We start from the raw sequence: 15,904 nt of genomic DNA on the forward strand, positions 1-15,904 counted from the left end.
ATACATTTTTAGATGCATTCATGAGCAGGTTTCACCTTACCTCCCCCCACCCCACCAAAAATCACACTAAAGAACAAAGAATAGTTGCAGAACTGCTCCAGGGATTGGTGGGAAGGTGTATTGGTGAAGTCATGGGAAGTAGCCAATAGGTGCCCAACACAGCTGGCTGTCCTCCAACACACTGGGGACATGCAGAACCAGTTATCTCCCCCCACCCCGAGCTCACTGTGGTGCAACAGCTAGTGAGGTGGGACAGAAAGCTGTAAACCGTCGACGGTCACAGCTGCTTGCCTGCATGATACACCCAGCTGCCTCTGACGGACACCTGCTAGTGGACTGGTCACTGTGGTCCTTTTGTACTTTCTGCCCCACCTCACTGGCCACCTCTGGAAGAATGTACATGTGTTTTCAGGACAGTGGTTGCACGTTCAGACCACCTCCACTGCTCTTTAAAAGGTTAGATCTAACTGTACCTGAAGGCTACCTTGTGAGTTGAGAGGAGACCTGAACAGTGGGTTTCCCTCTCACATCTCAAAGTCACCTTAGCCTGTGTAGCACACGGTCTGCCACATGTCTGTGACAGGAGAGACTCCCATAGGTGCATCTCCCACCAAATCCCGCTTCCCCAGTGGGGCCATCTGCTGACTGGGGTTTAAGTTGCAGCCCTTCTTGGAGCTGTACTGATTTTCATGTATATAAATCCCTTAATAAACTTGTTAGTTTTGTTCACCTTGTCTCTAGCGGTGGTGTCAGTCCCATGCCTGTGCCTTAGTTACCAGGCTACTGAGATATATAAGATACAAAGGGTTTATTTTGGTGGTAGCAGTTTTATGATTCAGGAGTTTTATAACTGAGATGGGTTTGTGGCAAGGAGTGCTATAGACCAAGTCTCAGAGTATTCAGAAAGCAAATTGTGGTGGAAAACCTATGTGGGTTGGCCACATTTGGTGACCACAGCGGTGGGACGCCCTAATGAAGGGTTGTTCCTTCACACTTGGGGTAAGCAGTGGGATACCCTTGTGAAATGTGTCCTACATTTTTGACTGTCTCTCCTACTTCTTCTTTCGTTCTTGTCTTCAAAGGCTTCCCTTCTGTCCAGCGCCAACGTGCATAATGGAAGCACGGCTGAGAATAAGCCTTCTGGAGAGGTACCTCCCCCTCCTCCACCCCCACCACTCCCCGAGGGCGCCTGCCCACCACCGCCACCCCCTCCACTGCCAACAGAGAATCACCCGTCCTCGACAAGCCAGCGGCGGGCCTCTTCCTCCACGGGAAGTAAGTCGGGCCTTGGTTCTCCAGTCTTCAGGGCGTGCTTACACTATACCAGGGGTACAGAACCTCAGTCCCAGGGGGCCAAATCCAGCCCTCTGGGGCTCCTCAGAAGGCCCTACCCTTCCCCCCAACCACTGATCATTCAGTGCTTCCTAGCTTTGGTGCAGTGTTTCCCCACCATTCTAAAAAGCCACACCGGAGGCTTAGTTGCTGCCAGTAGGAGCTTTAAGATACAATATACTGCTGTTTTTGGTATGGGGCGTTGGGGAGTTGGCCCCACCACTTTTGTCTCTTGCCCCACCCAATATTGGAATGTGGCTGCCAAGAGCTTCTCGGAAATGGAATTCCGCCCTTGGGATTAAAGAGGTTCTGTGCTCCTGCACTACACACTTGGGACAGGTTTAAGACTTGCTCCCGCTCCCAAGAGAACTCTGGGAACTGTAGTTTTGTGGCTGCAGGGGCAGGGGGGCTCTGAGGGAATCATCACCCTGTATTAATAGTGAGCTCATTCTCCAAGTTCCAGTCCTCGTGTAACCAAAACAGCATCGTCCACGCACAAGCGGGGAAATAGCCTCAGAGTTGGTGGAACCTGAAAATTTCCAGGAGCGCACAAAGTCTTTAGGGGAAAATCCTGAAGCAGCGGGGAGAATCCAAACCAAATGAGGACTTACTGATTGTTGTGGGCAGGGGAGAAACAGAAAACCGGAAGAGGTGGGGGTGGGGTGGGATGGAGCAGCTGGAAACCTAACCGAAACGCTCCATGCTGAAACATTTCCGAGCAGGTCCTGCTTGTTCCAGAGTTCCCAGGATTATTTGTAGGATGGTGCACTGCTTCAGGTCCAGAGCTGAATTCCGAGCCGAAGCAAGGTGCTTCAGGCCGCATCCAAAGCAGGTCAGGGTCAGCCCAAAGCAGGTCGGGTTGCTCCGAAGCACTTTGGCGCACTTTGGAGCAATCCAGAAGCCAAGCCACCCAGCCATACACCCCACTACCCCTGCTGACCAGCTGCGCCCCCCACTGCCACCACCCAGCCACGCAAGCCCCCTGCTCCGTACCTGGACCCTCGGGACGCGCACCAGTAGCCATTCATGTCTTCAAGGGAGTCGCCATTGCGATTTCCTCTATTTCTGGAAAATGAATCCTGTGTAAATGGCGTCTGTAAGGCCTTCGTGGACGCAACATTGCAGCCAGATGTTCACGCCTGTAATTTTGTGTATTTATGGCCGCCATTTGCACAGGATTCAATTTCCAGAAATAGAGGAAGTCGCCATTTTAAAACAAAACGGTGATTCCCTCAAAGAGGCCGACAGTGTGCGTCCCGAGTTTCCAGGTAAGGAGCAGGGGGCTTACACGGCGTGGCAGCAGTGACCAGCGGGGGGAGGGGGCACACGAGCCCAGTTTGGCCATCCAAATCCCGCTTTGGACCCAGAGCCCAAAGCGGGTCGGATGGGACCCAAATGGGCCCGAAGCGGGTTTGGCCCACCTCGGAAGCCCTGACACAGCCTCCAAGCTGGGTTAGAGGGTCCCTGCACAGCCCTAACTATTTGGGGGAAGGTCTTGACAGTTCAGCTGCAAAAACAGTAACAAACACACAAAATATAAATCCGTCATTTGGAGTTATACCCTTAATGTTGCCCCTTAGCAACTTTTGACTTGCATTTGTATGCTTTGTAAGTTTCTGTCTGTTGTGGCTCTGGAGTTAAGGGTTATGGATTGGGCGAGGGCATACAGGTAGAAGAGAGATGAGGACAGCGTCGGCAGAGGCTTGTGCTCAGGCAAGGCAAGAACTGTCCTGGTTTTACTTCATGTGCCAGAAATGCAGATTCTCCACTCTTGTTGTTTAAGTAAGAAGGAGGAAATATATGCATAAATTCATTTTAATTGAGAGATGTTATTATTTCCACGCCCATCATAAGGCAACGGGAATCGGTCCAGGTTCTAAAATCCGTACTTGATTTTTGAATGCCTTCATAGATCCTTGTTTGGATTTGGGGTACAAAACCTGAGAATTCCACGGACAGACAGCCTCCATTTCAAATGTGATGATGAAACCTCTTATTTCAGGCGGTTCTGCACCCCTGATTTAATGGGTCTGTCCGTTGCCTGAGCTACCATGGTTTGGGCAAACTGATTCAGAATGAAGCCTCCGTTAGGGTCGCTGCTTATTCAGATGCTTTTTTTAGATATTCATAGCTGAGAGCCAATGTGGTGTACAGAATGCTGGACTAGATGGGCCCTCAGTCTGATCCAGCAGGGCTCTTCTTATCTTCTTAGGTAGTTGTTAGAGTCTTGGCCCAGGACTGGGCAGACCCTGCTCGGCCATGAGGCTCACTGGGGGACTTGGGGCCAAGCGCTGACCCTCAGCCTAACCTACCTCACAAGGTTGTTGTGGGGATGAAATGGAGAGGAGGAGGATCATGTATGTTGCCTGGGGCTCCTTGGAGGAATGGTGGGGTAGTAATAATAAAAATGATCATCATCATAAGCAGCAGCTTGGCCCATCCAGAAGGCTCGGGGTGGCTTATAAAAGCAGCTTTTTTGCGATGTTCTTTTTGTTGGTGGTGGTGCTTGTTTTATTTATTTGTTTGTTTATTAATTACATGTCTATACTGCCCAATAGCCAAAGCTCTCTGGGTGGTTGTTATAGTTGCAATTTTTTTTTCTAAAGCAGCTCTTCCAGGCATTAATACAGAATGGAAAGCATTCAGATATCATTGAAATGCCCCCAAACGGAGAGGTTGTGCAACGCTTGCAAAAGTTGCTGTGGCTTGGACTTTAGCTGGCTTGCTAAAGGAGTTCTGTCATTTGTACGGGGCCGCCGGCAAGAGCACCCCTCTCCCTGTCCTTGCTAGCTCAGTGTGCTGCATAGACAGCCTGCTGGAACAAAGTTTCTATTCCTATGTTTTTATGGGTTCAAGCAGGCTCAGAAACATCTGGAATTCCACGATGGCTACTGCAGTTGGCTTCCTTTCACGGTGACTGCCGGTCGCACGCTGCTGCACGTTTTACAGCTGTGTCTCTTCCTCTGGTGTCAAAGTCCACCAGATTCTGAGCCGGAACTGTCAGATGGAAGGCAGTCGCTGCTTTAAAAATGTCAGCATAAATAATTTGAATATGTTGTGTTCTTTAGATGTGCTTCTAACGGAGAGCGTATCTACCTGGTTCATTCTTTAGGGGACTTTGATCCTACTGGGAGGATTTGCATGGGCTATCGAACAACATTCTCAGCACTCTCACAAAACTACCATTTCCAGGTTCCGTGGAGGGATCCTTTGGGTAGACATGGTCCAAAAAAGTGGCTTAGAAATGTTTAAAATAAAATAAACACATAAAACCAATACCTATTTGTAGTGCGGAGGGCCCTTAGCGGGTCACATCAGTTGCCGAATTCTGCACTTGGTGGTTCCAGCCCAAGCTGCAGATCTCACCCCTCCTCCCATCGGCTGCCAAATCCATTGGTGGTTACCTCCCTTAGCCAAAGGCTTCAGGTCCTTAAATATTGATGGTGGTTTAATCCTCGGCCTTTTGTGTTTGGCGGTTGCCTGTCACCACACCCCATGCTGAGGATGCATTATTTAGTGCGGGTTGAGGGACTGTAGCTGGGGAAATGTGGATTTGTGGGGTGGGAACAGCAACACGGCGTTAAAGCCTCAATTTTCAGGCGCAAGCACAGTCCGTCTCTCTCCTGACTACAGTGGCTCCATGCACGCGCGTGTGTGCTTCTTAAAAAGGACGCCCAACGTGCCAAATTCTACCACTCCAGTGTTCTGTTTCCAAAAGCATCCGGTACCGAGAGGTAGATTGTCTCTGAGTGAGGGGGTTCCAGCTTGGTATGGGTTGTAGCCCTTGTTTGGCCTGCACTTCTTCGCCAAGGGCCTCCTTCATCGTGGCGCCAAGGTCGCAGAAAGGTTTGCTTCACTCCATCTCTGCTCACCTTCCGGCGAGCTGTTTTTGGGTGCTGCATATGAAGAAAGATGCTGCTGTCCGGCTGTTTTAATTTCTGGTAGATTGCAGTTGTGTGTTTCAAATGGTTTGTTTTGTCATTCATCCTGTTTTTTTTGTTTGTTTTCTGTTTTGGATGTGGCTTATTTTATGTGATTTATCAGCTGGCTTCAGTATTTTTAAAAAAAGGAAAGCAGGCCAGAAATACTTTGAAATAAATAAATCCATAATGACAGGATTAGCGAAATCTATCTAAGCCACCCTTCCCCAACGTTGCACCGTCTATGTGTTTTGGATTGCAATTCCCATCAGCCTCACAAAGTAGGCTGTGGATGATGGGAGTTGTAGTCTGAGTCATCTGGAGGGCGCCAGGGTGGGGAAGGCTGATTCTAAACTATACCCACTGCCATCAGCACATCCTGTTGCAGTAGTCATTTTTTGGTGGTGATGCCAAAACTTTTTTCCTGGCCCTGCATCTTTCATGGCTGACACACAGGAAGGAAGGAAGGAAGGAAGGAAGGAAACATTTCCTCGTGTGGCGATAACATGTGATTAGGAAAGTTTCTCATGCTCAATTTCTGTGACCCCAGCTGCTGTTAAGAACTTTTCTACACAAGGCTGTTAATCCATTGTGTCCACTTTCAGTTCTGTCAAAGAACTGAGAACTGAGCACTACACAAGGAGTGTTTCCTTTCCTGCTTTTCCGCTACATAATCTCTAGGTGGTGCTCTGCTGTAGCAGAATATTGCAATTACACGAGTAGGAAAGTACCTTTGCTTTTGCTTTCAAAAATAATACCTCATTTTCCCTGCTCTAAAAAACCCTGGGAAAGTGACCTTAAAAAACAGAAGTGAAACTGGAGGATCATAGAATAGTCATAGAATAGTAGGGTTGGAAGGGGCCTACAAGGCCATCGAGTCCAACCCCAATGGGTCCAACCCCAATGGATCACAATGTCTAAAGAACTCATAAACAACAGTGACTTAGGAATTATGTCTCATGTAGAAAAGCTCTAAAAGTACAGAAATCCCTAATAAAAGTAGCATCCCTGCATTAGCCTCCCGCTCCACTACTGCCACCACCTGGAAAGGATGCACACCTGCATTGTGATGTTACGCTTCCATAAACAAATGGTAACGAATGCAGACATTCCAGACGTGGTTTTGGGATAGTTGGGGAGAAGCATCCAAGCTGCCTTGTCTGGGGTGTGCATCCAACTGGTTCATAGAACTAGCTAGGTACCTTAAATCAATATGTGGAATTTTGTTCTCTCCCCCTGCCACCTCCATTTCTGGGCTCTCGTTGCCTTCTTTCTCATTTATTTCTTCATTTATTGTATTTCTGTACCACCTTTCTGAACCCAACCAAGGTGGTTTACCAAAATTTCAGATCATAAAGACATAATCACACACTAAAACATTAAAAACAATCAGAAAAAGCCATACCAACCATAACAACAGTGTAAAAAGCCGAGTTTAAAAGATGCGTCTTGACCCCCTTCCTGAATGGGGGACCAGATGCAACTCTAGAAGGAGTTGGTTCCAGAGTTTGGGAGCGATGCGGGAGAAAGCCCTTTCCCATGTGCCTGGGAAACCGCTGCAAATGGCAGTGTCTTCAAAAAGGCCTCTCCTGCTGATCTTAATAACCAAGGAGGTGCATACTGAGATAAGCGGCCCCTCAGCTAGCTGGCCAGGCTAGAGTGCTACAGTGACAGCAGGAGCCATAATACAGTTTCCATCTGCTGTGCAACTCAAACTGCCTCCTCTTTCCCCTCCATGCCCCTTGGGTTCCTGTTTCTCAGCCCACTGTCAGCTCTGCAGCTTTCCTTCTTTCACCCTGCCCACTGGGACCTCTTCTCTGTCCTCTGCCTGCCCCATAAAGCTATTTCCATTCCTTTGATCAAGATTTACTCAGTTCTCACCTTCAGGACCAAACACAGACTTGAATGCAATCTGCAGTCAAACTCTGTACATTTCTGACCTTGCAATGTGATTAGCGGACCAAAAAAACCCCAACCACCATTCAACAGCATGTGTACATCTGAAAAATGCACATGAAAAAATGCATACGTTTGAACACTTGGATCGACGGGAGAAGGGAGTGTCCATTTCAAAGACGTACACAGTTGATGCGTACATTTGGAAAAATACACACAAAAATATGCATGGATTTTCATGTGGAAAGAAAAGGGAAAAAAACAGCTCACAATCCAAAACAGATTCTAGTCAGAACAAGCTTCAGGATAGAACTTGGAGAACTTTGGTGTGCTTGAGTGTTGCTGATTCGCACATCCCTAAGTAGGATTGGGACCTCGCAGATTTATTTGTTTGTTATATTTCTACCCCGCCTTTCCTCCAAAGAGCCCAAGATAGTTCACATGCTCCCCTCCATGTTATCTTCACAACAACCCTGTGATTTAGGTTGCCCTGAGAGTCAGTGACTGGCTCAAAGGCACCCAGAGATCTTCGTGGTCTTCCAAGCCCTAGTCCAACACTCCAACCACTACACCCCACTGGCTCTCCCCTTCTCTGAGAGGTGTAGAACAACCTTCCCCAGTCTGGTGCCCTCCAGATGTTTTGAGCTTCAACTCCCATCAGCCTCCCCCAGCACAGTCAGTGGTCAGGAATGCTGGGAGTTGTGGTCCAAAACATCTGAAGGGACCAGGCTGAGGAAGTTTTGCCTCTCCGTCTCACTCACAGCCCGTTCAAAACACAGGTGCTGTCAGATCTTCACCAATTAAAATACAGTTTGGGCATTTGGTATCATCACTCGTTAGAAGATGGTCCTTATTGGCAGAAGTTCTTTGCTTGAACCCCATGACAGTTATTAGACAGGCATGAAACAGGATTAAATTTCAGTCCACACTCCATACACCTAGAAATGGGTGAGAAATTTGCTCAATTGAGGGTGTTTTTTTTAATGGATTTACCCAATCCACAACTTCTGAGCCTTTCAGTGAGCAGGGACAGAGTTGCCTTTCCGTTGCAGCTCGTCTCAGGGGAAACGGCACACCAAAAATGTGCACATTACAGAAAGGGGTCCATAATGTTCGTATTGTTGAGAAAAGCATGTACAAAACAGCCTTTAACCAATGTAAAGTACTTGGGGTGGGGATATGTATGTTCAAAAGTGCACACCAAAATGCACACATTGATGTGTACCTTGGAAAATATGTGCACCGAAAAGTACAAATTGCTGCCTGTATTCTAAAGAACTGCAAACTCATGCAGAAATGGGCCAGGGCAAAATTGCCCTCAAAAGAACCTGACAGGAGGCTTGGCAGAACCGAGATGGAGAGATCCCTGCATACCAACATCATCTTCCCTATCTGTCTCTGCATAAATGCTTCTCCTTCCCAGCCCTCTTCCTAACAGTGTGTGCTTCAGACAGACCCACGCTTCTCTCTTCAGAAAAGAGCTAGCCCAATTAAATTGCCGCAACAACAACTGACTTAGCAACCACAGTTTTTATTTTGTCTCCGTGTGACTCCCACAATCTTCACAGCCTTCCATGTGAATATATTTCGGTGCATTAGTGCAAAATCCTGATGCAAGGAACATGTCACGGCTGGCGCTGCATGGTGCACAAAAGACTTCCTGGAAACTGCTCCAGCACTCTCAGGGGGACGTTGAGCTGGCAGAGACCGTCTGTTGTCCTTTCTTCTTTGGATCATGGGGCTGGTAACTGTTCAAAGGGAGAGCTGGAGATTTTACAGTGGAAAGTTCCTTGCCAGCTGGAAACTCTCCTTCGTAGACTCTCTCTTCCAGCCTGTCATTGCTCAACTTCATTGTCCTTTGCCTTGTTCACCACATCCGGAGCACATCTGTGTTGGCGCTGTTTTTAAAAAATGAGTCAGCGTTCCATACCAGTATGAATTTTGGCAGGTGTGACAGATTTAAGGCCCAGCTGTTTTTCCTGCCCATCTGAAACTATCAAAACAGGGGATGCCTAGCACCTCGCAGGCCAAAATACATGTCTGGCGTGCTGCGTTGAGCTTGGCAGGTTATGGTAGCCCCAGTTAAGTACATTCATTTTTATTTCATGGTTTTGTGTCACTCGCTTTGCTCCCACATGTCTTGTGGACTGGCGAGGGTGGTGTTTCTGCCACTGGGTATTTTGTGGCTTTGGCCAACTGGAAATCATGCCCAGATCTCACCCTCTTCTCTGGCTTCTGAGATTTCAACAGGAACTGCCCATATACTTTCAGACTTATTTTAAGGGCTAGAAACTTACGCACATGTCTGTGTGTGGATGGGGGGGGGGTGTTTAAAATGAAAGCTGATTATCTCATGGTATTGAATCCTGTGCCCCATAAGCGCTAAGGAGGTGCTCTAGAAGCAATACATGATGCTGACAGAAAATTCTAGGCTTGTGCAGAATTGGTAAATACCCATTACCCTGACGGTAGTTTTCTTTTACTCTTCTCTTGCTCATTGGAACTTGAACTCTTGAGCCAGACCCTGATTTCCCAAAGTCTCCATATGGATTTGAATACTTAACCTCATGTAAATCCTCCTGTTTTAAAAATCAAAACAGCAGCAACAGCATCAACCACCGGTGCTCAGGCCAAATAGTCAAGCTTTTGCTCTGCCCATTGATCCCGCTTGCGTCTGCGGAGAGCAGAGGCTTGCTGTTGGACAGAGTGCTGTGCCCCTGGGACACACCGCAGCGCCTTCCTCGCACTTGCCGCTTTGTCCCCGAGCCCAGTGCTTTCGTGCCCGCCCCCACCAGAGATGCGCTCGCTCACAGGGCTCCTTTTGTTTGCGCTCATATGCTCAGCAATAGCCAGACACGTGGGTCCATCCAGCCTTTGGGCTGCAGGGGCTCCTTGCTGCTTCTGGCTTGGCAGGCGTCCAACATGCTGTGCTTGTTAGCCCTGTATCCAGGGGGATTTGGGGTCCCAAGCCAGCGCTCAGTAGCATGCCATTTTCCCAAAGTGGCCCATGAATGCCCAGCTGTCCTTCATCCTCGCCACCAGAGGGAAAAGGCACTTGCAGGGCTCATCCATTCATTCCCCCCAGCCGGCCGGGAGGGAAGGAGGCCGCTTCGAAGGCGTTCCCGTCCTTTCATGCGACCTTACGGCCTGCTGGGGGGTGTGGAATCTCTGCCCTGCATGGCCTGCAAGGATGGCTGGTGGAGCACAGAGGTGGAGGGCTTTCCCACCACGCCAGCTGCCCCGGGGCACCGGGGTTGAGCCTTGCGGGCCACGCCGAAACGCTCCACACAGGGCAAGCATCTTTCCTGCCATCGGGTAGTGGTGGCGGTTCTGCCAGCAGCCGACTGCCCATCGCCACTTACGCAGCTGAATTGCGGGCTCCCTGTGGCGTCTCTGCGCAGGGCCGTGCGGTGGCTGGAGCCAGCCATGCTCTCCAGAGGCGGGAAGGCAAGCGGAGGGCGCCTGCAGCCTGCGGAGAAGGGAGGCTGGGATGCGATGGATGGGGCAGCGTTCCTCCCTGCAATAAATGCCAGCACGTTTCAGCTTAAAGCTCTTGCGCTGCCAGTAGCAAAATTTCAACCTTTTGGAATGGAGGGGGGAGCACAAAAGCTGGGAAACCACCACATAATTGGTCATGGAGGGGAAGGGGGCAGGGCCGTGGGAAGGGGGCGGGGCCATCTGGGAACCTTGGGATTGTGCCCCTGGGCCTGAGGTCCCACACCCCTGCTCCAGGGAAGTTGCACACCTCAAATGCTCCTTCCACTCACCTGCATGTTTCCTCACATGTAGGAGTAATTGTCTAGGCACAGGAGCATGGGGGGGGGGGGTTCTGACAGAACCTTTTGCTGTGGCTCATGGTAGGTGGGGAGGCGGGGGGGTAGAGAGCCCTTGGCCATGTCTGGCAGCCAAACAAAGTGACTGTACCACTTCAGGCTGTGGTCGCAGCCTTACATCTTTGATGGCTTGTTCTTGTTTGTCTGAAACGCCCTGCATGTCAACTTGCTTATCGGTATTATTTACTTCGTGTTATTTAGCTGCCTGTCTAGGATTCCCCTATTTTCTGTTATTGATGTTTGTGCTTTTAAATTCTGTGTTTGTTTTTGTAAGGAAGAAATTATAGCAGTTACTGCCTTTGTGGACAGCATTTGTCAACGGATAAAAACAGAATAGAAAAGCAAACACACCAACGTCGGTAACAGAGCATAGGAGCATGGTAGGCAAGGAGCCGGGGATGGACTAAGAGTGGAATGATAAGCAATAAGAGTCCAATTAACCTCCCACCTGGACTAAAAATGTGGGCCTTTGCCAAGCCCCTCCAAGATGCGAGCTGCAGAGTGGGCCATCCCTGCCGAGAAGTGACTGCCTCCGTCTTTTCTGTTGCAGGCACCAAGTCCTTCAACATGATGTCCCCAACCGGTGACAACTCTGAGCTGCTGGCAGAAATCAAGGCTGGGAAGAGCCTCAAGCCCACCCCGCAGAGCAGGGGATTCACCACTGTCTTCTCCGGCAGCGGCCAGGTTGGCACCAACGTAGGTGATGGGCTGGCCGGCGCCACCCCCCTCTAGCCTGCTTGCGGGGCGTGGGCACGGGGGAGTCGAGGATTGTCTTTGGGATTATGAGCAGCGGAGTGGATTGGCTGCTTTTGTCATATATCCGGGAGGAGAGACTTCTGCAGCGCCTTTCCGCACGATCAGCTTTATTGTTTAAGAAGAAGGCAGGGGAAGCAGATGGGGGCTTACGTCTCAAATGGGGCCAGCGGGCGCTTGCTGATGCAAAAAGGGGCGAGTCCGAGTTTCAGTGGCAGGCAGCTCTCTGCCTGCATGCCCCCCCCCACATGCTCTCTTCACTCCTGAGGGGCACTCCTTTCGCTCTTCTTCAGTTCCACCAAGCTGAGCGAGAGCAGTCGTTCGGCAGTGACACCCCCTCGATGCATGCTTTTGGTTATGCTTCAGATCCATTCGTTTTAGCTGCTGTTTCAATTGTTTGTTCTATTGTCGTTAGGTTAGACTGTGGCTTTAATCAAGGCCAGCGTTGAGGGTAGGCCACCTGCCAAGGGCCCACACCCCAGCGGGGGCCCCCTGACGAGAGCCCCCGGGAGTCGCTCCTCCTCTTCGCCCCTGCGGCCCGCCTGTTCCCTGCCTCTCGCTCCGGCCCGGACAGCGGTGGCGGCGAGGAGGAGGAGCAGGAGAAGCCGCGGCCTGCTGGCTCCCTGGCGCTCCCTGCCTCTCAGGCAAGCCAGTGGCAGCCGTGGTGGTGAGGAGGAGCGGAGCAAGAGCGGCCGGTGCCTGTGGCGGCGGGAAGGCCGACTAGCTGAGGGTGTCATGTCAAAGGGCCCCCCGAAACCTACAGCTGGCATGGGCTCTAATCAGCTTGTGCATGCTTTACATAAAAAAAGATGGGATAGAAATACTTTTAACAGAATAAAGAAGTGAATTGCTTCATGCAGTTACCATGGGACATCCCAGCCATGCAGGGAGATGGTCATCTGAAGTGCGTGTCCTCATTGTCAGGAGATTTGGTTAAACCAGCCTTCCCCAACCTGGTTCTCACCAGAGTTGTTGGACTACAACTCCCATCATCCCCCGGGCAGCTGGGAAAGGCTGCGTTAAATAATTGTTTTGTCAGTCAGTCATCACAATGCCACTTTCTCACCATGTATTTTGCATTGTCGGTGTGTAGCCTGGTGCGGCGAGAGCTGGAATTGACTGTGCTGGGGCACAATTTCAGGGGTAAATCCCAGTTCTGTCCATATCCAGGCACTGGGTCCAGGCACCCTCATGTGAAACCTGTCTATTACATTTAGATCCCAATAATGGAACTCACGATGGCGTGCGAGGCGTCCCCATCCAGGCACAGACCAGGGCTAGAACTGCTGAGCGTCCGCAAGCTGGCTTGCACCATGCCTGGGCTGTGTGCCCTGCGACAGCTTGGCTGTAGTGGCACAGGCGCAAGGAAGCTCAAGACTGGGTTACAGCAACGTGCTCTAGGTCGGGCTGCCCTAAAGTTGGTCCAGAAGCTGCAGCTAGTGCAGAAGGCAGCAGCTCGACTGTTGTCAGGAGCGGACCCTTTTCAGCATGTACTCCTTTGCTGAGGGAACTGCACTGGCTGCCTGTTTGCTATCGGGCCAGGTTTACGGTTTTGTTATTGGTGTACCGAGCCCTAAACAACTTGGGACCAGGATATATGAGAGCGCACCTTCTCCCTTACTAGTCTGACCTGTCACTGAGGTCATCTGATGAGATGTTCACGGTGGTTCCACATGGACCTGCAGTCCGTTTGGAGTCCACTCCAAGTACAGCCTTTTGTTTATTGGCTTCCTCTCTGTGGAACTCCCTGCCTGTTGATATTGGGCAGACACTGACACTGATTTGTCTTCAGTGCCTGCTGTAAATGTTTAAACCAGCCTTCCACGACTGACCAGCCATGGTTTTATTGCCATGTTTTGATTTTAAATACTTTAATTCTAAATTTCGAATCTTTTTCTTTCTTTTGTTGTTCACCGCTCGAGGATTTTGTTAGATATTTATTATTATTATTTATTAACATTTATATAGCGCCGTATCTGCTAAAAAGCCATCAAGGCGGTGTATAACAGTTTAAAACAATAAAACCTTAAAACAATAAAAACATGAAAGTAAAAACAATAAAAACAGTAAAAGTACACATTTTGAATGGCTAAATGGAAAAAGATACATCTTTGCACCCTTTCTAAAGACCAAGAGAATGGGCCACCCATAATTCTTGAGGGAGCACATTCGATAGTTTGGGGGCAACATGGGAGAAAGTCCTTTCATGGGTGCCCTCGAAAGGGCCTCTCCTGCAGGCCTTAATACTCAGGCAGGTTCATAGCGAGACAGATGGTCTCTTTGACAGACAGGCCCTAAGCTGTTTAGGGCTTTAAAGGTTAAGACCAACACCTTGAATTGTGCCCTGAAAGCAATTGGCAACAAGTGTAAGGCAGGTGTAATATGGTCTCAATACCATGCACTGGTTAGCAGCCTAGCTGCTGCTTCTTGCACCAATTGAAGCTTCTGGACACTCTTCAAGGGTAGCCCCACATAGCATGCATTGCAGTAGTCTAAACGTGATATAAGCAAGGCATGGATAATTGTTGCCAAGTCAGACCAATTCAGGAAAGCTCACAGCTGGCATACCACGCATAATTGTGCAAACGCACTCCCTTGCTACTGCTGCCACCGGAAGATCCAGGGACAGTGTAGGATCAAGGAGCACTCCCAAGTTACAGGCCTCATCCTTCAGGGACAGGGCTGCCCCTTCCGGAACAGATTGAACCCCAAGAAAGAGAAGAACTCCCTCCTTCAAAGAGGCACTAATTACTTCCCTTAGCCACGGCATCAGACCCGCTTTGGCTGATTTAATCAGCCAAGAAGGTCGAGGCTCGAGTACTCCCTTGTGGCCCTCACTGCTCCACATACCTTGTCCACAACCTCTGGAACCACAAGCTGAAAAAAGTCCCAAACGACTGGACAAGCGGTTGCTGAGGTTACATCACTCTGACCTGCCCCAGTGTTGGTGCCCAAATCAAGGTGACTCCGAGCAACCTTATCTGCAAAGAACAAAGCAAATTATTCCCACGAGCCATCGGTATAGATCTAGAGCAGAATATAAATCCTGTAAACAGATCGATAAAAGAAATAAATATGGTCAATATCCAGGAATGACCAACAAAAACACCAGGCGATGTGGTGGAAAGAAACCTCATGAGGCATATGTGGAGGGGGTTGTCTTCTCGAAACCGTCACACTCCGCTTCTTTCTCCATCTAGGTTGAGATCCCCCCATCTTCCCTGTCCCCAAGCAGGACACCAACTCCTCCCTCCACTCCCGAAGCGGCCTTCGCGCCCCGGCCAGCCACCTCACCCGAGCCCGTTGTCAACGGCTCCTCGCTGCCGCTCGCCTCCTCGGCCCCAGCCGGCCAGGTGGACATAGAGGCTCTGATCCCCACCCACGATGAGCAGGGGCGCCCCATTCCCGAGTGGAAGCGTCAGGTCATGGTGCGCAAGCTCCAGATGAGGATTCAGGAGGAAGAAGAGCAGAGGCGCAAGGTAAAATGGCTTTGCGGGGGGTTCGAGGGGGGCATTGGGTCAGCATGGCGTGGTGCCTTTTGCGGTGACCTTGGGCTCTGCATTTGCTGTGAGAAAACGTCTGTCCCGGCATTCATTGATTTCTTAAATTTATATACCACCCAACTGAAGCCCTCGGGGCTATTTCTCATAAAACGCATAAAACAACATAAAAACTCCAGATCATTTAAAAACAACAACCCCAAAACAACAATAAAGTAACAACCGATACAGTCATACAACAACTCAAAATATCAACAACTCAAAATATTTAAAATGTTTAAAAAATATTAAAGAGCTAGCAATAAAGTATACAGTGAAGGTGCCAAGCAGATCTCCCCGGGAAGCACATTTCACAGACAGGGGCCACTACCGAGAAGGCTCTTTCCCTGGTAGCCACCTGTTGCACCATTGTGGGTGGTGGTACCCAGAGAAGACCCTACGAAGACTACTGTAGTATTCGGGCAGGAACCTATGGGCGAGGGTTTATGCTTTCCTTGTGCCCTCTCTGCAGGGCCCACAGTTGTGATTTCACCTGAGCCTAGGAGGGAAATGTCTCGCTAGTGGGGTCAGATGAGGCTCTGACAACAAGGGGGTTGAGAAAGAGTTTGCCCGTTTGTCAAGCGGTTGTCTGGGAGCCGTAACTCACTCTTACCATTCAGATATATGAAGC

The 15,904-nt window shown here is 49.8% G+C and overlaps 1 protein-coding gene across 2 annotated transcripts in view; it reads left to right on the forward strand.

Moving 5' to 3' along the window:
• LOC146335477 (espin-like) overlaps window positions 1–15,904 on the forward strand; it is a 141,030-nt gene that overhangs the window by 101,192 nt on the left and 23,934 nt on the right. For both annotated transcript variants that reach the window (XM_084822062.1, XM_084822063.1), the window contains 3 exons: window positions 1,083–1,275; window positions 11,532–11,677; window positions 14,935–15,213. In XM_084822062.1, the coding sequence (XP_084678188.1) occupies window positions 1,083–1,275; window positions 11,532–11,677; window positions 14,935–15,213 (618 nt within the window). The remainder of the gene's footprint in view (window positions 1–1,082; window positions 1,276–11,531; window positions 11,678–14,934; window positions 15,214–15,904) is intronic.

The sequence above is a fragment of the Heloderma suspectum genome, chromosome 15 (genome assembly GCF_057233095.1).
Source record: "Heloderma suspectum isolate Gila_16-S chromosome 15, 16-S_ref, whole genome shotgun sequence".
In the NCBI taxonomy this organism is placed as follows: Eukaryota; Metazoa; Chordata; class Lepidosauria; order Squamata; family Helodermatidae; genus Heloderma; species Heloderma suspectum.